Source organism: Elephas maximus, chromosome 1 (genome assembly GCF_024166365.1).
Source record: "Elephas maximus indicus isolate mEleMax1 chromosome 1, mEleMax1 primary haplotype, whole genome shotgun sequence".
Lineage (NCBI taxonomy): Eukaryota > Metazoa > Chordata > Mammalia > Proboscidea > Elephantidae > Elephas > Elephas maximus.
The window spans coordinates 13562490-13584585 of record NC_064819.1 but is presented as its reverse complement, the minus strand read 5'-3'; the positions used below and the strand labels follow the sequence as shown (position 1 = coordinate 13584585).

At 48.9% G+C, this 22096-nt stretch overlaps 1 protein-coding gene across 2 annotated transcripts in view; it reads left to right on the top strand.

The window, feature by feature from the left end:
- SEMA5B (semaphorin 5B) overlaps positions 1-22096 on the top strand; it is a 160822-nt gene that overhangs the window by 120332 nt on the left and 18394 nt on the right. For both annotated transcript variants that reach the window (XM_049878209.1, XM_049878198.1), the window contains exons 3-7: positions 2678-2777; positions 7060-7105; positions 20267-20329; positions 20696-20794; positions 21284-21497. In XM_049878209.1, coding sequence (XP_049734166.1) covers positions 2678-2777; positions 7060-7105; positions 20267-20329; positions 20696-20794; positions 21284-21497 — 522 coding nt within the window. The remainder of the gene's footprint in view (positions 1-2677; positions 2778-7059; positions 7106-20266; positions 20330-20695; positions 20795-21283; positions 21498-22096) is intronic.

Here is a 22096-nt window from a genome sequence, read left to right as displayed (position 1 = left end):
ACGGCGCTGCTCCTGACCACCTCTCTCCACTCGCCCGAGTCCACCCCTTCAGGGCTAGGGGGACAGAAACCAGTAGGGGCTTCCACCCTTCACTCCCCTCACCCCCACCACCCCATCCCAGTTCCTGCCCTGTTTCCACTTTCCCTCCCTTCCCCTCATAAAGCGCCCTGAATGAACACCGAGCTGAGAGGCCCCCAGATGGGGCTTCTCAGGGAATTTGCTGCAGACCAGGCTGCCACCTCTTGCGTCCAGCTGCCCACATCCCAGATGCCCATGTCAAAAGAGAAGGAGGGAATTAAAATGTGACCTAGTTGTTCCTGTTGGCGAAGCACCCAGTCTGATGTGGGTAAGCATGCCCCTTACCACCACCCCCTCACCATATACATGCAGAAAGTAAACTTGAACACATTCAGAGTAACAATAACACACCATGCGAATGGAACAGAAAGGGTAGAGAGAATGTGGACAAAATACTAATCAGGGTGGAAAGGTTAGAATCAAGGGAGGCTTCCTGGAGGAGGAGGTCCCTTGGCTTAGGCTCTAAGGTGCCAGGATTTCTGCGAGTGGCCCTCAGGTCAGATAAAAACCAGCCCACCCCTGACTTCAGATCCACTCCTTACACCTGCTATTGCGCAGACACCGTTGAGACTATGTGACAATTCTTGCCAACCTCTAGTCACCTGCTGGAGGCAGAGGCAAGCCCAGGGGGTTTGCTTCATTTTGCTGCAGAATTTCTTTCTTTTTTTAAATCATGCATATCACAGTTTTCTGAAAAACATCCCGCTTGCAAAACCTCCAGTTGTCCAGGGAGCGATTAAGTGTTTGCCTGTCGTGCAGAAATGAAGGGCTGCTTTTACTCTGTAGTGGAGGGATAATGACCAATGATTTATTGCCCTTGGATCACACACACGCACACAGGCACACACGCACACCCTCTCTCTGTCACATGCACACACTCCCCTGGGCCTTCTGTGACCTGTCGCTAATGCACCATGGGGAGAAAGCAACTGTACCTTATCAGTATGAATGTTCCTCTGCCCTGTGGCTCTCTCATCACTGATGCCAGTCCCCTCCCATCCGTGAGTCAGGCGCTGAGGGAGAACTATTAAGGGGCTCCAGACTGAGATGAGAGCCCCGGTGGTACAGCGGTTAAGTGCTCAGCTGCTAACCAAAAGGTCAGCGGTTCAAACCCACCATCTTCTCCACGGGAGAAAGGTGTGGCAACCTGCTTCCCTAAAGATTTACAGCCTTGGAAATCCTATGGGGCAGTTCTACTCCATCCTACAGGGTCACTAGGAGTCGGAATCGACTTGATGGCAGTGGGTTTGGTTTGGTTTAGACCAAGATGGGAGAAGTGGGTCTCCAGCTGGAGTGAAGGGGGAAATCAGCTGGGTGCTGTGGTCTGAGGGTGCCCTCCCTAGACCCCTCTCCCCATCCATCCAGAGGGTTGTGAGGTCTCCTGTCTGTCCCACCCAATCCCTGTGAAAGCCTTTGCTGGAAGGAGCCTTCCTTGGAGACAGGGGCTAGACCCTAACCACCCATCTCCCACCTCTGTGAAGCCTTAAATGAAAAGCTGCTTCTCCGCATACAGAAGGATTTTTGGAAGCTGAGGGTTATTCGCATACTCGTTCAGACATTGCTGGGTGCTGGAATGGGCTGGGAATCCAAGGACCAAGATCTTTCCTGTCCCTGAGGGCAAATCACCGGGCAGCATGCACAGGGTGCGGGCTACGATAGCAGTGAAGTATAGGACTATGGGAGCGCTTACCCCTGATCTGGGGAAATCAGGGAGGGCTTCTTGGAGGAGGCACGGGTGAAAATGGGGTTAACAGAAGCCTCCATCAAGGGAGAACAGGAGTGCAGAAGTTGGCAGGCTCTTGTGGGACCGGCTTGGGGAAGTGCGCAGCCTTCTGGTTTAATGCGGCTGGCATGAAGAGTTTGAGGGAAGTTGTAAAGAGGAAGCATCATTTGTTCCCAATCAATCACTACGTAATTAAGTGAGTATCTTACATGTGCCAGGCATCTGACCTGGGAGGAATGCGGGGCCAAAACCCAAAGGCCTTATAAACCACAAGGAGTTGGGGCTTTTCCTGGGAGCATCTGGGAGTGGCTGGAGGGTTCTGTGCAGGAGACTGCCATAACCAGCGTTGCATTTAGAACGGTGTCCCTGGTTGCCTCGTGGGAAACGGGCTGGAGGGCGCAGGAGGGGAAGCCAGGGGACCAGTTAGGAGAATGTCGGCACCCGTCCAGGCAGGAGGTGATGGAGGCTTAGATGGGGGTATGGAGAGGGAAAGAAGTGGATGGATTTCAGAGACAGTTCAGAGATAGAACAGACAGGATTTGCTGGTGTGTTTGATATGGTTGGTGAGGGCCTGGGAGGAAAAAAAAAAAAAAAAAAAGAGTCAAGGACAATTCTGGTTTCCCTTTGGGCAGCTGGGAGGAAGGTAGAGCTGTTTTCTGAACTGAGGGACATGGCAGGAACTGTGGTGTCCCCATCCACCCCACCATCTGGGTCACAATGCTGGCTATAGACAGAGAAAGGCCCGAACCCTGGTCTCCTGGGAGCCTCCTGCCCACTTCACCCTGATTTCACCCTTTCTATTCTCTGGTGTGACGCTGGCAGAGCTGGGAGCCCCTGGCCACACAGTGATGGAATGGTTGCCTCTCCTTCCTCTAGATCTGAACCCATGGGTCTCTAACTTCACCTACCCTGGAGCCCGAGATTTCTCCCAGCTCGCCCTGGATCCCTCCAGGAACCAGCTCATCGTAGGAGCCAGGTAATGAGGTGGCAGGAGGGTTGTGGCCAGGACGGGGTGGGCGGCAGGGTGCTTTAGAATTGTATTACTTGGGATCTGCCCACGGGTGGGCACACCCGCGTCCTGGCCCTGCGTTTACCTCTGCCAGGCCCTGTCTGTGTCTGAGTGCGTGTCCTCCATAGAAGGAAGAGTGTGGTGGCTGTGTAGGGGTTGGGGCATGACCCCTAGACCTCTGAATCTCAACAAGCCACACACTTCAGTGGCAGTTATTGAGAGCAGAGCACCTGCTGGCCACCTGCTGCCCCCATCTGTGCCAGGCTGCCAGGACCTGCTGGGTCAGAGTCCTTCCAGGGAGCTCCCAGCAGAGAAGGTGCCCTGGAGCCCCCTGCTGGCCAGCTGGTGACCTGCACCGGGGGACAGCCGGCACAATGTGCTCCTTTTATGAAAGGCCTCATTTCCCAGTGGCCTGATCTCCTTTAGACCCACTCTCTAGATCCTGAAGGAACCCTGGTTGCGCGGTGGTTAATCACTGGGCCGATACTGGAAAGAAAGGTCAGCAGTTCGAACCCACCGGCCACTCTGTGGGAGAAAGATGTGGCAGTCTGCTTCCATAAAGTTTACAGCCTTGGAAACCCTATGGGGCAGTTCTACTCTGCCCTGTAGAGTCTCTATGAGTTGGAATCCACTCAACAGCGACGGGTATGGGTCCAGACCCTGTATCCAACGGATAATTTTCTCTAGGGAGCGCTTGTGGAGGCATTACAGAGTGGAGTGGAAGGAGGTAATTCCTTACAAACTCATACAGCATCAGATCCGGACTCCAGTGGGTCTCATGGTGTGGTCCTGAACCGACAGTACTCGCGTGACCAGCATCACCTGGGAACTTGTTAGAAATGCAGGTTCTCAGCTCTACCCCAGACTGACTGGACTAGAAGCTCTGGGAGTAGGACCCAGCCATCTGTGTTTTAATCAGCTCTCCAGGTGATTCTGATCTACAATTAAGTTTGAGAATCACTAGTCTAATCCAGCTGCCCTAATTTTAAACATAAAAAAGCAGAGACCCTGAGAGGGAAAGGTAACTTTCCCAAGATCACATAGCAAGATGACAAAAGAATAAGGGGACTAGAACCCAGGTGTCTTAGTTATCTAGTGCTGCTATAACAGAAATACCACAGGTGAATGGCTTTAACAACGAGAAATTTATTCTCTCACAGTATAAAAAAAAAAAGAGACTAGAAATCCGAATTCAGGACACCAGCTCCTGGGAAAGGCTTTCTCTGTCTGTGGGTTCTGAGGGAAAGTCCTTGTCATCAACCCTTCCTGGTCTAGGAGCTTCTCTGGGCAGAAACCCCAGGTCCAAAGGACACATTCTGCTCCCAGCACTGCCTTCTTGGTGGTATGAAGTCCCCATCTCTCTGCTCACTTCTCTCTTTTATGTCTCAAAAGAGATTGACTTAAAACACAATCTAATCTTGTAGATTGAGTCCTAACTCATTAACGTGACTGCCTCCAATCCTGCCTCATTAACATCACGGAGGCAGGATTTACAACACATAGGAAAATTACATCAGATGACAAAATGGTGGACAATCACACAATACTGGGAATCATGGCCTAGCCAAGGTGACACACATTTTTGAGGGACACAACTCAATCCGTGACACCAGATCTCCTAACTTTGGGGCTAAAGTTCTTTTTGCTACATCAGTGTTATCAACTTTAACTGTACTGGTCTTTTTTAGAAGCTCTACAGTCCAGAGGTTCTGATTCAGCTGATCTGGGCTGGGGAGAGGGTGATCACGGGTTGTCACTTCCGAAGTGTACCGTGTAGCTGACCACCCTCAACCTCTGGGCTTTCCTTAGTGTCTTCACGCTCTCATTTGCTGTATGAAAAGGAGACAAGTCAAGGACAGAGCCCTGGACTAGGATTAGATGGGCTGGGTTGATCTTGACTTTTGAGCTTCAGTTTCCCCATCTGTAAAATCTAGGCTGTAGTCCCTGTCCTATCAACCTCACAGAGCTGTTGTGGAGCAAGGGCTGTAAACACTTTGAAATCTGTGAAAGGGAATTGACGTCCTGCACCCGCTATGAGCCAGGAACGGTTTTATGCACCTTACATGTAGTAAATCACCCACTCGTCACAGTAACCCCGGGAGGTGGGTTCCATGATTATCCCCATTTTATGGATGTGGAAACAGAGGCTCCGAAAGGTTAAGTCACTTGCTTGTGGTCACAGTGCTCTTCCTGATCCACTCGGGGCTTTCCTTCATAGTCCCGATGTAAACCATGGTTATTGTGTCTGGAGGCTTCTCCCCACACGGGGGTGGGCACGCCTTTTCCTCAGACTGTGAGCCTAGCTGTGCCCTCAGATGATAATTGGTGGGGAAAATTCATCTGGATTGGCCCCTCACGCTCCTTGGGACAATGCCGTGTGCCCTCAGCTTCTTTCTCCTCCTTTTCTGGGTCGCTTTCCTTTTTCCTCTTCTGAGGAAAGTTTTTCCCCTTCTTCCTGACCCCCTTGGGCCTCTGGAATTCAGGCCAGGGAAATTCTGTGTTCATTCATACCCTGCCTTGCTGCATGAGAGATTTAGGGCGGATCAGGCTAAAGATATTTCTCTCTGTTCTCATCTCCCAAAAGAGCAGACTGTGATGTCATGATGAATGACTTTTGATGGGATAAAAATGAATTCAGTGATACAGTGTTTTCCCTCATTTTTTTAAGCTGTGAGCAGATGCCTGTGTTACCTGAGCAGACAGCCGAGGCAGAGCCATAAGCCTGAGCTGGTCTGTCCCCAGGCCAGAGGAACGGGGCGGAGAAGCTCTCCCAGGGTCTGGGGAAGGAGGAGGGCCTGGGGAGAAGCCACAGAGGCCTGGAGCCAAGGTAACCAGTGAGGCCCACTCTACCTCAGGACAGCGGAGAAGCTGAGTGGGGCTGGCCTGGAGCCAGAGCTGGGGAAGAGAAGTCCCTGGCCTGAGGTATCTCTTTGAGGATCCTGGATCCATTCAGCAGGGCCCCTCCTTTTCTTTCTGGCCCTCTCCAAGACCTTTCCCCTCGTTTCTTTTCTCAGCACAGCTGAGGTAGGCCAGAACTTTCTAGAGCAGTTGTGCCTAAAATTTCAGAGGAATAGCCAAAGAAGATATAAGAAAGAAAGAAATTCTCAGGGGGAACCAAGACTTTATATCTGCTTGCTGTCGATAAAGCCTTGTGATATGCCATTTTTCCTTCTCCAAGCTCCTGAGAATAAGAAAGACAGACATTAGTTTCTCCATTTTACAGATGCAAAAATTAAGGCCCTCAGAAGGCCTTACCAGCAAGTGGCTGAGCTGAAATTCCCACTGTCTCTGTCACGGAGTCTACATGGTGAACCCAAAATCACTTTCCTGTGCTCCAGCCAGGGAGCTCTGCCACCCTCACGACTGCTACATTGGTGTATGGTGGCCCTCTGGCTCCAGGGTCTGTACACAGTCATTTCAGCAGTGCCTGACACTTTCCTGTTCAATAAGTGTCTGCTATTTTTATTACTATCATCATCATCATCATTTACAACTCCTGAGCAGCAGGCCAATATGATGAAAACTATGTTTGCGGAAGATGTATCTGGAAGCCTGCTGCGGGGTGGACTGTGAGGGAGAGATCAGGGGTGATGGATAGGGTACCTTGGGCAAGAGGAAACAGGGTGGAGCAGGGAGGTGGCCGTGGAAAGGTCTGATCCAGAAGAGAAGCCTGGGCCAGACTCACTGGCTATAGCAGCACCGCATGAGATGAAGAGGCAAACAGGACTCTCAGGGCCCAAAGCTGGAGCCAGGAGAGATGGCCAGTCTGTGCAATGAGGGGGAAGTGGGCCAGGGCGGTAGACGGGCCAAGGAGGAGAATGGCCTGACTGGGCCCCCGCAGGAGCTTGGTGAGGCTTTAAGCTGAACAGGCTCTGTGGTTGTGGAGCTGGGGGCGGGGTTCCCCCGGGCCTGCTGGGATGGCCAGGAGTAGAGAGAGCACTGGCTTTGGGGTTAGTTCTGGGCTGTAATCCCCCCTCCTTCACTGTCTCTGCAACTTGGACCAATTACCCAGCCTCTTGGTGCCTGTTTCATCTATAAAATGGAGTTTCCTACATCACTCCCAGGTGAAGGGTTGCTGTGAAGGTTAAAAGAGCTAGTGGAGGGTAAAGCTCCTCCCCAGGAGTCAACCCACCGTAGGCTTCTGCAAGATTCGATACCCAGGCCTTGTACCCCACAAGCTAGGAGGCTGTTTCCTGGGGTCCTGCCTGCCGAGCCAGCTTGACTTCTAATTTCGCTTCTGTTTTCACAGGAACTACCTCTTCAGACTCAGCCTTGCCAATGCCTCCCTCCTTCAGGTACGTTTGCTTTTCTCCTCCTCTTCCTTTGCTGGAATTTCCGAGGTATTTGGGGCAATACAAGGTGCAAGATTCAGGACTCAGCCCCTGGGGTGAGAAATGGGCGCCATTTCCTCTTTTCACTGACCGCTGACTCAGACACTGGCAGTCAGGAAACTGTGGGGAGATGGTTGGGAAGTGGGGCAGCACCCCACATGTACATGTAGGAGACCAAGGAGCTGGTCAATGAGGAAGGACACTGGGGAAGCTGATGAGGAGCTAGGGTGACCAGCTGTCTCTGCTCGCCTGGGACTGAGGGTGTCTCAGGGTGCGGAGCTTTCAGTTCTAAAACCAGGACAGTACGGGGCAAATTGGGAACGCTGGTCCTTCTAAGTCCATAGGAGGGTGTCTGAGGCTGGGCTTCCTTTCTAGCCTGCCCTGAGTGATCCCATCCCAACTCAGCGTTTTCACTGGGCTGTGATTGATTTATTATCTGCTGCCAAGAAGGACTCCCTTAGCCTAATTCCCTAAGTGCTCTGGGTGGCATTTTAATGGGACTCCTTGATCCAGAACATTTATCCCAGATTGAAAAACAGATGCCAAACCACCTCTGCAGAAGCTGAACATTCTAGAGAAAGGAAGGGCATCTCTTCTTTATCCTCCTTTTTCAAGTGAGTTTCCGTTCTCATTTCTGCGGGAGGGCAGAGGGGCATGTTGGTCTCCCAGTGATCAAGCAGTCATTGAGCACTTACGTGTGCCAGGACTGAGCTGGGGGCTGAGGGGACCTAAGAAAAGCAGAGTCTGCTCTCCAGAGCTCACGGTACAGCAGGATAGAGGAGGAGTGGTGTGTATCCCTCGTTAGAGAACGATACAAGGAGGTAAGCAAGCGCCGGGCTGTTTGGTAGAGAGTTTAACTGCAGTGGGCAGTCAGGGAAGGGAAGACCTCCCCGGTGAGCTGATGTGACATTCTGGTCTCCTTTCTTCCAGCTGCACCTGGGTTACCCCCAGGGGCCATTGCAGCTCTGGGCTAGTGGTCACAGGTGAGGTGTGAGGCAGCAGAAAAGGTGTGCCTATTGGAAAGGAGGGGCCAGAAGGAACCAGGACAAGTTGAAAGGAAACACCATCCATCCATCTATCCGTCTACCCATATCCTTACCAGTAAACCCACATGTCCACCCACCCATCCACCCTATAGACATTTGCTGAACACCTACTAAAGGCCAGGCCCAGTCCTAAGCATGGCACTAGACATTTGCTATCCAAAGGAGAGTCAGACCTAGTCCCTGCCTCAAGGGCATGCATATGAGAGATCATATTTGAATCCCTTTCCTGGTTGGGGACCATGTGGCATGTCCTGGGGCCTGGGTTGAAGCAAAGCAGGGGAAGTTTGCAGAGGTAGCATCCTATGGCCTGCCAGCTCAGAGCCTAGTTTCCAGTTGGCACCCACAGAAAATGAAGCTAAGATGCCAAGCCCAGCAGGTCAGGGCCTAGGGGAAGTCAGTACAGAGGAGGCTCAAAGTGGTGGCAGGAACTGGGTCCGGGTCGTGCCCTGACATCCAGGTAGTTGGCTTTTTCTTTGGTTCCATGGTCTGCAAAGATGGACAAGTGAAGTAGCCAAAGGGATTAAGAGTGATAGATGCAAAAAGAAATAATGGCAGTGCCTTGGGAAGCATGCAGGGGCAGGTGTGTGCTGGGGGGGTCACAGTGGCCCAGAAGCAAGAGAAAGCCACTGGGCTCAGCAGGGTCTACAAAGACTTCCCAGAGGAGCTGCCATTGAGCTGGAAGCTTGAAGGGTGGGTTTGCCAGACACAGAGGTGTGAAATAGTGTGGAGTACGGAGGGGCTTAATGTGGCTGGGTCAGAGGGTGTGAGTGGCGTGAGGTGGAGATGAGGCCCTGGAAGAGAGAGAGGCCACAGGGCAGAGACTCATGATTGCTGAGCAGAGGACTCCATATTTTATTTTTAAGACAACGGACACCCACTCAAGGCTTCTGAGCAGAGAAGTGGCATGAGCAGATATGGTGTTTAGCTCCTCTGGCACGGTGTAGAGAACGGATTAGCGGAGGAGCCAGTTAAGGGACAATTGTAATAGGCCAGGTGAGTGATGGGGAGGCTTGAACTAAGGCAGCAGCTATGGGGTTGGAGAGAAGACAGGGGAAGAGATCTTATCATTGATTTTATGTTTGGGTATTGTTGTGAACATACACAGCAGGACACACGCCAATTCGACAATTTCTCCATGTACACCGATTACCTTCTTCTGGTTGTGCAACCATTCTCACCCTCCTGTTTAGAATGTTCCTCCCCTATTGGCATAAACTCACTTTCCCCTAAGGTTCCTAAGAGGAAGGGATCTTAAGGTGGCAGAATCACTCAGGGCCATCACGGTGCACAGCTCCAGGGGCACCAGGCACATCGTCTTCCGTCTGAAGGTGACCCTGGAGTTGGGCAGGCTGCCAGTCCTGGAGGATTTAGCAAATGGTGGGACCACCGTGCTGATGGCTAGGTTTCTGGCTTGCACACCTGGATACCTTAAATTAGGATGGGAATGAGGCCCCTGGATCTCTTTTGGCTGCCCTCTAGAGTTACCAGGTGAGTTTTTACAAGGCTCTGATGCCTGAGTCCCACCTTCAGAGATTCTGATTTGATTGGTCAGGGGTATAGCCTGGCACTGGGGTTTTGAAAAGCTCCCAGAGGGTTTCAGTGAGCAGCCAACTCTAAGAACCACTGCTCTGGGATATCAAGGCCTTGTCTGTAGGGGCCTGAGGTTTGATGCTGCCCAACAGGCTTGGCCTCCCCTGGTCTTCTTGGCAGCTAGTCAGATGTTAGGACTCTCTGACTTGAGGCCTGGGGTCTGGTTCCTCCAGCTCAGTGTTCATTTGGTCTGAGCCTGGTCAGGTATCTTTCGCTAACCCTATATCTCACCTTTGGGGCAGGGGCTCAGCTTTGGGGAAGTCTCTGAAGGACTCTGCAAACCAGCCACAGGAGTACCAGAAATTGGTTTTGCCCCCTTCCCCACCATGTCTCTTAGGGACCTGGCCTCAGGAGTTCAGGCTGGATCCTCCACCACAGAACTAAGGAGAGGAATAAATACATCCAATGTCCACATTCCCACCCTACTGGGTACCATGTGGCCACCAGGGGAAAGAACAAGAGAGAGAAGATGGGGCAGGCCACCTAGCATCTCCTCCACTAGGGCTGGTGGCAGAGCTCGGCCTGTCTGGTCTGGTTGTCTGGCCTGGTGGGAAAGCCCAGCCTTTTGACCATAAAAGCCCGACTTCAGTGAGTGCCCGGCCACCGGCCTATCTGGGCTTCGGGCCCCTGCTTATAGGTTTGCGGTCCTCAGCATTTACCATCAAAAGTGGCTCTTCTTAGTTCAGTCAGATGTACGAGACCAAATGGGCGGCTCCTGCCCAGAGGAGGATGAGAAGGCAGCAAGGGACAGGAAATAGTTAAATGGACACAGGGATCCTGAGGTGAAAAGGGCAAGCCTGCTGTCACATTGTGGGGATTGCAGCTAAAGTAAAAAATAATATGTATACAAATTTTTGAATGAGAAATGAACTTGAGCTATAAACTTTCACCTAAAGCACAATTAAAAAAACAGAACAAAGTGGCTCACCACGTGCAGAGCGTGACTGCACCCCTTTGCCAACAGGGGAGGCTGAGATGCAGCTCCCAGCCCAGCTGGTGATACGCCTGAGTGCTTCATTACAGAGCCAGTCAGTCCCCTTACTCGGCCCCAGGGTATGATTTAACCAAACTGAAAACCCAATGCTTTTTATTGATAGTTTAAATAATTAACATTCCTTAAAGAAAATTCTAACTGCAAACAGTTCATGCAAACCAAACCCATTGCTGTGAAGTCGATTCAGTCTCATAGCGAACCAGTGACCAGTGTCCTTTAAAGGGACTTGTAAGTACCTAATCCCTATTAAAAATTTTATATAAACTACTATTCCTTAGAGGAGCCCTAGTGACACAGTGGTTAAAGTGCTTGACTTCTAATGGCAGTTCGAACCCACGAGCCGCTCCTCAGTAGAAAGATGTGGCAATCTGCTTCCGTAAGGATTTACAGCCTTGAAAACTCTATGGGGCAGTTCTATTCTGTCCGTACAGGGTCCCTATGAGTCGGAATCGACTCAATGACAATGGGTTGGGTTGGGTTTGGTACTGTTCCTTAAGGAAAATCCAAACAGCCTCTTTGCAAATTCTCCAAGCACTATAAGTAGGGAAAATGCTGGTAGGAGGTGTGTGTGTGTGTGCGTGTGTGCGTATGTGCGTGTGCGTGTGCGTGTGTGTGGGGGGTTAGGGAGGGGATAGGGAAGATCAGATCAGGTCACTGTGATGGTTATTCATCAATGTAATTTAATAGAATTGTCTCGGGAAAGAAAAGGAAGCAAATGGTCAACAGTGTCGCGGGTTGCTAAGAGGGCTCCTGTGACAAGCACTAGAGTGCTAACCTGGATTTGACAATTAGGAGCTCAGGAGCGACCTTTGCCAGAGCAGCTCCAGGGGATGATGTGGCTGGAGGTCTAATTGCAATGGATTTATGATCTAGGGTTGCCAGATGTCCTGCAAGTGCCACAACAGGGACTGTTCTGCACATACTGAGGCTGATTCCTGAGTCTTTTCCAGCTTATCTCCAAATCCTCCGTGCTGGAATCTGGCAGTCCTAGGGTCATTTGAAATTTAAACTCCGCCGAGTGATGGACTTAATGCTCAGCAGATGTTTTCATGTTCAGCCATCGTCTCTGGCTCACAGGTGTCCAGGGGAGGTGATGAGCCTGCAAGGAGAGTATCCAGCCTCCTGGTTGCCTCACCTGCTGGCTCCTGAGCATGAAAGCCATGCAGTTACCATGTACCTGGGGATTGGTGCCCTGGAATTTCTGGCACAGCCCTAGTTTAAAGCATTATCTCCACTTCTTCTCAAGACCCCACTGAAAGGACAGTAAGAAACAAAGGTAGAGATATACGGTGACATATAGAATGCAAGAGGAGGTGTTGTGGAAAAGAGATTAAATGCATTTTGGAAAGATGGGAGGTGGATGGAGGCATCACAACTGACTTAGAGCAGAAGATGCCCCTGCTGACCAGCTCAAAGAGGGGGATATGGCAGAGAAGCAAGCTGACTCCCCAGCTGAACCCCAGAAGGGTTCAGAGATTGGGTGTCAGGTATTGTAAAATGTGAAGATGATGTACAAGGCTAAAGAGGAGAGATGGGTTGAAATTGTCTAAATCAAGAGGTTGGAACCCAGGTCTCCTGTCGCACCCCACACAGAATCCCTTCCTCCACCTTAACCCCTCCCCCAACAATGGAGTTTTGTTTTCCAGATGCTCAACTGGAGAGGATCCAGGAAAGATAAAGGGCACTGATGGGGTTTTGGACTAGAACAATGGCAACAAGGGGAAGTGGATACTCTGGATGCCCCCTGCCCCACTCCCAGGCAGGAGCTTGGAGGAGTCCTTGCTGGAGACACTCAATGGCTTCAGAGAACAATCTTCTAGAGTATGCGAGAAGGGGTCCCCCATCTCACTCCAGTCACTCTAAGAGAAGTCCACCAGTCTATACAAACCCATGCAGTTTCCAATCAGCTGTTTAGTACTTTATTCTTAAACAAACAAGCAAACTTTTATCATGTAAAATGTCATGCTAAAAAGGGAATAGTACAATAAACCCAATGTTCTCAACAACAGCTTAAAAAGTACTCACTCATGGTCAATCTTACTTCATCCGTATCCTCCCCCCTCCCCTCCCGCCCCACCCTGAATCATTTCTAAGCAAATCTTGGATGTATCATGCCACTCATAAATATTTCAGTATGCATTGCTAAAAGATAAAGACTCTCCCCAAAAAAGCCACCTAAAATGAACATATTTGTGCTCATTCTGAAGAAAGGTGGTCCAACAGAATGCAGAAATTATCAAACGATATCATTAATATCACACACAAGTAAAATTTTGCTGAAGATCATTCAAAAATGGTTGTGACAGTACATTGACAGGGAACTGACAGAAATTCCCTGGCTGGGTTCAGAAGAGGACGTGGAATCAGGGATATCATTATATCATTGCTGATGTCAGATGGATCTTGGCTAAAAGCAGAGAATACCTGAAAGATGTTTACCTGTGCTTATTGACTATGTAAAGGCATTTGACTGTGTGAATCATAACAAATTATGGTAACATAGCAAAGAAAGGGAATTTCAGAACACTTAATTTTGCTCATGATAAATCTCTACTTAGACCAAGAGGCAGTCGTTCGAACAAACCAAGGGAATGCTGCATGGTTTAAAGTCAAGAAAGGTGTTCTTCAGGGTTGTATCTTTTCACCATATGTATTCAATCTGTAGGTTGAGCAAAATAATCGGAGAAGCTGGACTATATGAAGAAGAACACGGCATCAAGATTGGAGGAAGACTTACTAACAACCTGCTATATGCACATGATACAACCTTGCTTGCTGAAAGTGAAGAGGACTTGAAGCACTTACTGATGAAGGTCAAAGACTACAGCCTTCATAAACATAAAATAAAAATATCACAACTGGACCAATAAGCAACGTCAAGATGAATGGAGAAAATACTGAAGTTGTCAAGGATTTCATTTTGGATCCACAGTCAACGTCCATAGAAGCGGCAATCAAGAAGTCAAAAGATGTATTGCACTGGGCAAATCTGCTACAAAATACCTCTTTAAAGGGTTAAAAAGCAAAGATGTCATTTGGGGACTGAGGCGCCCCTGACCCAAGGCCTGGTGTTTTCAATGGCCTCATATGCATGTGAAAGCTGGACCATGAGTAAGGCAGACCAAAGAAGAATTGATGCTTTTGAATTATGGTGTTGGTGAAGAATATTGAAGATACCACGGACTGCTGAAGAACGAACAAGTCTCTCTTGGAAGAAGTACAGCCAGAATGGCCCTTAGAAACGAGGATGGTGAGACTTGGTCTCACGTACTTTTGACATGTTATCAGAAGGGACCAACCCCTGGAGAAGGAATCATCCTTGGTAAGGTAGAGGGTCAGTGAAAAAGAGGAAGACCCTCAACGAAATGAATTGACACAATGGCTGCAATAATGGGCTCAAGCATAACAAAGACGGAGAAGATGGCGCAGAGCCAGGCAGTGTTTCGTTCTGTTGTACATAGGATCACAATGAGTCGGAACCGACTCCACACCACCTAAAAACACAACAGCAAAATCAACAATAATTTCATAATATCACTGAATATCCACCCAATGTTTAACTTTCCCCAAAAGTCTTATAAATTAAAAAAAAAAAAAAAAAAGTTTTTTTTGTTGCAATCAGGGTCCAAATAAGGACTATATGGTACAATTTGTTGATATGCCTCTTCAAGTCTCTTTTACATAGTATTTCCCCTTTTTCTCTATTTTTGCAGTTTATTTGTTGAAGAAACATGGTCGTTTGTCCAATAGAGTTTCCCATAGCCTGGATTTTGCTGATTGCAATCCAGGTGGTATAATTTAACATGTTCCTCTATCCCCCCTGTATTACCGGCCAATCAGTTGTAAGATTTAAAGGCTTTATTAAATTTAGATTCTGGCAAGATTGCTTCATAGGTGAAAGTGTGTCCTTCCTTTAGGAAGTACATAGTGTCTGGTTTTCCTTCTTTTGTTGGTGTTAGCAGTCATCGATGATCATTTCCTGAATGCATTAATTCTTTAAGTGTTGCCATATGGTGATACTCCAATTCTCCTTCATATATTAGCTGGACTACTTCTACAAAGAGAAACTTCCCTTCATCTACTATTTGGTTAGCCTATGAGACAGGTAAGGCAGGATAAATGCTTGTTACTTTGTCTTTATTTACCACCTTTCAAACAGTGAATTGCTTGATAGTATCCTTCAGTGATGATAAGTTAATTTTATTCTTTCATCATTAGTATTAAATACTCATAGATTTAAGCATTTTTGATGTGTTTTAATCCATTACAGTTATTGTCTTTCATGACTCTTTCATCTTTGGCCAATGGGGGACTCTTCAAGTTGGCTTCTGGGTCTTCTTGACAGAACCCCGGTAGTCTTTGATAGCTTGCTCTCTGGCGTGACAAGATGTTTCAGGCTCATCTTGTACGTTTTCTGCCTGACCTGGGATCAGTCAATTCTCCAAGGAGCTCTGAGTCCTTCTAGTGGGAAATGATTAGAGATTTATTTTAAAATATAAACAAATAGCCCCAAATCACCAGTCATTTGAGGAAAGCCTGTAAAGAGAAAGACCAAAACAAACAAACAAGCAAGCAAACAGGAAGCTGTAAGAAACAGAGGTGATGCAAAAAATAGAAGAAAATGTTTATAAAAATTAAGAGAAACAAAGCTAGTGGATTCATAGAAAGATATCTTTGTTGATAAAACAATAAATTAAAAATATGGAAGTTAAATACACAACTGGGAAATTTAAAAAATGGAATTAAGGGATTAGAAGATAAAGCTAAAGAAAAATCTCCCAGGATTTAGAATAACGACAAGAAACAAGAAATGGAAAGAAAACACCAGAAATCTCGAGGACCAACACACAAGGGTCAAGGCAACGGTGGGCTGAATTAAGAAGAGTTTCAAAAAAGAGAACAGAGGAAAAGGTGAGGGAGAAATTAAGGACAAAATAAGATAAGAAAATTAGCCAAAACAAAGGATGAGCCTTCAGACTGGAAGGGCTGAAGAGACCCCCTCTAAGGCACATTATTGTGAAATTGGAGGCATTTTTTAAAGCAAAGATTCTGAAAGCTAAGGAAAAGGAAACTAGTCACTACAAAGGACGGGGAATAGGAATCACAACAGACTTCGCAGTCACTGTGCTGGGATCCTGAAGACAAAGGAGGAATAAATTTGGAACCTAGAATTTTGTATCAAAACTATCAGCCAAGTACGAAGATAGACTCCATCGGACATTCCAGGTTTTGTAAAAATTCATTTGTGATGCTCCTTTTCTTAGAAAGATACTGGAGATGTGTTTCACTAAAATAAGCAAGTAAATCAAGAAAGAGGAAGCAATGAGATTCAGAAAACAGAAGAGGAGAGAAGGTAAGTCCCAGGTCGACAGCCAAGCAGGAGGCCTCAAGCGCAGTGCTCCATTCGGGGGGCGGGAAGATGGGGGGTGAGCAGGAGGGAGGGATCTAATAGATTACTGGACACATTGGCCTGTGCACTTAGAAAATTATATTGAGAGGAATTTGTTGGACCTGCTGGGCCTTTGGGGAAAATTGTTGTCAGCTGCCACCAAGTCAGCCCCGAACTCATGGTGATCCCACCAAGTCAGCCCCCAACTCATGGTGATCCCACGAACAACAGAATGAAACACTCCCGGTTCTTCGCCCTCCCCAGGATCAGTTGCAGACCAGATCGGTTAGGATCCATAGGGTTTTCTTTGGCTAATTTTGAAAGGCACATCACTAGGCCTTTCTTCCTTGACTGTCTTAGTCTGGAAGCTTCGCTGAAACCTGTTTAGCACCATAGCAACATGTAAGCCCCCGCTGACAGATGGGTGGTGGCTGCACATGAGGGGCATTGGCTGGGAATCGAACCCAGGCCTTCTGCATGGAAGGCAAGAATTCCACCACCGAACCACCAGTGCCTGGGGAAAATTGGTGATAGGAATACTACACAACAAGCAAATGGAAAAAAAAAAAAAAATCAAGGCAATTATTCAGTCCAGAAAGAAAAAGGCCAAGAAAGAAAACCTCATCAGAATATGCATATTTCATTATTTCCAAAATGTTTGTGTTTTCACATTTTAATGAGTGTGAAATCAGGGAGCATCTTTCAAGTCAGAGACATCTTACGGTCACTATCGGCCAGACTGTAATTGTGGCGTAGTTGTCATTCCTTGTGCAGGCCTGAACTTGGTCATTATTCCTGGCATTCTGATTAGAGAACACCAACCCCTTGACATTTCGGTCCACAGACCATTTTAGGATCCTGAGGAAAAAATGAGGGAGATTATGTGTCCTGGCTTGGCTGCAAACCTTCTGTGGACACCTTCTGGTAAGAACAGGAAAGTGCCAGCATCCAAACTTGCAGAAGGGGGTCAATGCTGGGAAGAAAATCACGGGAACCAGTCTCAGGAATTGATGCCTCACTGACGCCCTGGATGGTTCAAACAGGGATGCTGCGGGGGGAGGGGGGAAATACTGAGGCTGAGGACTCTGAGTAGAAAAGTGATTCAGAAGAAATGAACTCTGCATTCAAAGAGGTTTTAAGGCTACTTAACCGATTAATTTCACTTACATTTCTCTTCTTCGTATGCGCAAGATCGATTTATGATAAATGTATATGTCCAAGTCTAAAGCGCACTTGGAATAAATCTGCATTAAAAATTTAAATAAGAGAGCATTCTGTCAGAGTTTGATTGGCAGTGTTTTTTCTTTCTTATTGTTGTGTGCTGTTGAGTCAATTCCGACTCATATCGACCCTATAGGACAGAGTAGAACTGCCCCCTAAAGTTTCCAAGGAGCACCTGGTGAATTTGAACTGCTGACCTTTTGGTTAGCAGCCCAACGCTTAACCACTACACCACCAGGGTTTCCATAGTATAAATAGTGATGTTGATTTTAATTAAAAAATATGAAGTAATTATAATGGGAGGATGGAGAGAGGGGAAATGTATCGATGTTTTAGGGTGGAGAAGAATGGGGATGGATGGGTAGGTCAGAAAAGTCTTCATTTCCCTAACAAGAAGTCAAAAGATAAAGTCTGAAATTGATGCACAGTTTTGACAAATTGGGTGAAAAACGAGAGAGAAACAGCTAAAGGAGTTGAAAGTAGTTATCTTGGGAAGTGGAACTGGAAATGGAAGAAGTGGGTTGCTTTTTTTTTTTTTCTAATCAGTTTTTTAATACTATTTAACTTTTCAAACCGTGCATTATTACTTTGATAAAAACTATTCTAAAAATAAATAAAATGACTCAAAAAGTCCGTTCTGTGCTGTTATCATTATAAATATACATGTTCTCTTCAGGCCTTATGTTCTAACTTTTCTGTTGAGAAATCTGTTCCCCATGAGAGGTTGTAGGCTGTAGCAGAAAAGAGCTTAGCTCTGCAGTCATCTGTGTTGGCATCACGGGTCTGTTGCTTACTAGCTGTGTGACCTTGGGCAAATTGCTTAACCCCTCTGGGCCTCAGTTTCCTCACCTGTAAAATGAGCAAAAGGTGACCTGTCTCACTGGCTGTCGTGACGATCAAAGAGAAAAAGTGAGTCAAGTCCCTGGCACATGCCTGGCACATTGTTCAGCTCAGTGTAATTGTACCTAACACCTTTGTATTGTACACACCTGCCCCCACCCAATATGGTTCCCACCCTCTTAAGAGCAAGGCTGACTCCCTTCAGCGTGCTACTGTGCTCAGAGACCTCAAGACCCACACAGGTCCCTCGCCCACACAGGTCCCCCTCCCCTCGAAGCTGCCCTTTGTCTGAAGCGTTCAGCCAGGACATCTGCGGGGTTTGTAGGTCATCGCTCTTTTCTGCTCCCAGAGGCCCTCTCTCCTCTCACTTCAGGCTGAGCTGGGAGTGGCCAGAAGCCAGGGGTTATTTGCCCTTCTCCAGAGTCTGGGAGAAGCAGGGACCTGAGCTCTAGACATTGTGGAATGGGCCCAACCTGCTCACAGGTCTGATGGGGGCTGACGAAACTCGTCACCCAGCTGCTGGGTCCAGGGTCTGCAGAAGTCACCCTCCTGCCCCATGAAGGAGCCACCTCCATGCGGGAGTGCTGGGGGGCAGTGCTGGGGTGCTGGGGGTCGGCTGCAGCGGGGACAGTGGAGAGTAGCCCTGCTGCCCCCACTCCCAGCCTCTTCCTCCTCTCCCACACATCCTCCCCTTCCAGCTCTGCAGCAGTGACTAAACAGCTAGAAGGAGTTTTGTTAGAAATTAAAAGCAGTTTTTTTTTTTTTCCCTTGGATGGCAGAACTGCTTGCTCAGGGCTCCTCCCACGACAGGTAGGAAGTTCATGCTTATACATGTGACCCAGAAATATATAATGAGCCACACCCCAGGGCTGTTGATGTTGCCTGAACATGAAGGATATCACTCCCTTCAGCTGCCATTTGGAAGCTCAGGGGTGGAGGTGGGGGTGGCGTGGAGTAGGGACAGAAGAGATGAACAGAATAGAGAGGGGGCTCCTGGGTGGGAACAACTCTCCACTAATGCCATGGGCCTCTGGGTCCTAGTGAAAGCTGTGTCCCAAACTGATTACCTCATGACAGAACATGAGCGACTCCACAAGGGCAACAAGAAGGAAAACGTGGACAGCAAGGGGCGGGGGCAGCGGCGTTGGAAATGGGAAGTCCTAGGCCCCTGAGACCATGGGATAAACAGAAAAAAACATACATAGCCTTTGGAGCCAGGAATGTGGGTTCCAATCCCTGCTCTGCCACGTATGAGCTGTGTGACCTCAAGCAAGTCACACAGAACCAAAGTTTCCTCATCTGTTACGAAAAACAAAATAAAACAAGCAGCCACTTCGCATGGGTACAGTGGGAGAATTCAGTAGACCTCGCATATCTGAGGAGCCCTGGTGGCACGGTGGTTAAGAGTTCAGCTGCTAACCAAAAGGTCAGCGGTTCAAATCCACCAGCCGCTCCTTGGAAACACTATGGGGCAGTTCTACTCTGTCCTGTAGGGTCACTGTGAGTTGGAATCGGCTCAATGGTAACAGGTTTGGTTTCAGGTTTTCCCATATCTGGGTTTCACAAAATCCAACCTTTCCTTCCTCCCTGCCCCTTGCCTTTTGAGGGACATCTGGCACATAATACATGCACATTTCCAGTCTACTGCTCAGGGCTTAGGGTGGGATTGAAGGTCCTTCTTGGCCACTTCCAGCTCCCTGGCTAGCCGGGGGAGGGGAGGATTGGCGGGTCCTAGGACAGAGCTGATGGGATGGTGGAGCACAAGGAAGTCATCACTCTAGGCTTCACACAGCCCGTCTTCTACTTCCACCTTGAGCCTGCTCTGCGCTACCCCAGCCCGAGCAGGTGGGGAGGGTGTGGGAGCATCCACTCATTAAAGATGTCTGGGTAAGAACACCTGGCAGCCCCTTCAGGAGCCCTCGCTCTGCAGGCTGCTCCTGACCCTTTCACAGCTTCCTGTCCACCTCTGACTTGGGCATCCCAGGGGTGTGCCTGCCCTGGCAGTGTGTGGTGCAGCCGTGTGATGCTGTGTGTTCCTTCCGCAGGTCACAGAGTGGGCCTCCAGCGAGGACACCCGCCGCTCCTGTCAAAGCAAAGGGAAGACAGAGGTACGTGGCCTTGGTGGTCCCAGGTGGCCATGCCTGGATAGAGGGGGTGCATGTCCTGCTCTGAAAGAGCCAGAGCTCCCTCTGCAGCGTGAGGGTGTAGCTCTGTGGGCGGGTGGTCCTCAGCATCCACATGGGTGCTGATGTAGGGAGAGGGTGGGTGCGAGGCTGTGGGGCTGTCTCCAGCGTCATCAGAGCCTCCACAGATGCCACTTGAACTCCCCCAAGCCACTGCCTTAGGAGGATCTGGGGTAGAGGGGAGTGTTGTGGAATATTGTGGGCCTCTGTGGTGCAGTGAGGTGAGGTGAAGACACACAGGGTCGTACCCTGGTAGCTGTGTCCCCTCACGACTTTCCCTTCCTACCACAGGAGGAGTGCCAGAACTACGTGCGAGTCCTGATTGTCGCTGGCCGGAAGGTGTTCATGTGTGGGACCAATGCCTTTTCCCCAGTGTGCTCCAGCAGACAGGTGGGGGCGGCTCAGGGTGGGGGCAGCGGGAGGGAGCACCATGGATCCTCTCCCCCAGGCACACAACCTTGGGGTAGAGTTGCCAGATTCAGAAAAATAAATAAAACAGAAATTTAAATTTCAGATAAACAACGAGTAGTATTTTAGCATAGGTATGTCCCATGAAACATTTGGGATATGCTTATACTTAAAAAAAAAAAATCCACATTTATCTGAAATTCAAATTTAGCTGGGCCTCCTGTTTTTATCGGGCATCCCTACCTTGGAGGGTCCCGGCTGGTAGGCAGGGGCCAGAGGTGGATGGAGCTCTGGGCGGGACCTTCTCCCGCCCTGATGGCTGCTCCCTCAGAGGGGCTATGAGTGGGCAATGAGGAGGATGGAGGAGGGGAGAGGCCCAGAGAGGCCAGGGCCCCAGAAGGAAACAGAACTCTGGGGTGGAAAGAATAGGCGGCCTCGGGAAAAGCTCTCCCTTTCCTCCCTTGTCCCCAGGTGGGGAACCTCAGCCGGACCATCGAGAAGATCAATGGTGTGGCCCGCTGCCCCTACGACCCACGCCACAACTCCACAGCTGTCATTTCCTCCCAGGGGGAGCTTTACGCGGCCACAGTCATCGACTTCTCAGGTCGGGACCCCGCCATCTACCGCAGCCTGGGCAACGGGCCACCGCTTCGTACTGCCCAGTATAACTCCAAGTGGCTCAATGGTAAGGAGGCCTCAGCCCCAGGGGTCTGACCTGGCCAGCCTTCCTGACTGCCTTCAGGCTTCCTGTCTGACCTCTGAAGGGGCTCACACTTGCATAATCAAAGGAGAGGCCCAGAGTAGGGCAGATGTTTGCTCAAGGACCATAGCATGTCGAAGATAGACCTGGGGTAAAAACATGGATGGCCTGGCTCCCAATTCGCATACACAGAGGATTCAGAAAAGACGGAGGACAAGCAATGAGGGAAGGGAAAAAGTTAGGAATTGATTAGGAAAAAAGGTTATGGGGAAGAAAAGAGACTGGGCGGGGGGGTGTTACGAGAGTTTTCTCATAACTTGGTATTAAACCCCTGCTTCTCCACCAACTAGCTGTGTGACTTTAAGCAAATTACTTAACCTCTCTGTGGCACAATATCCTTCACAGTAAAATGGAGGTAATAATAGTGCTTACTTCATAGGTTAGTGTGGGATCAAGTGAGTTAATCCACATGAACTATTTATAGTAATGCCTGAAACACAGTGAGTGCTCATTAGGGTCGCTATGAGTTGGAATCCACTCAATGGCAATGGGTTTGGTTTTGGTTCTGGTACTTTATATTGGAA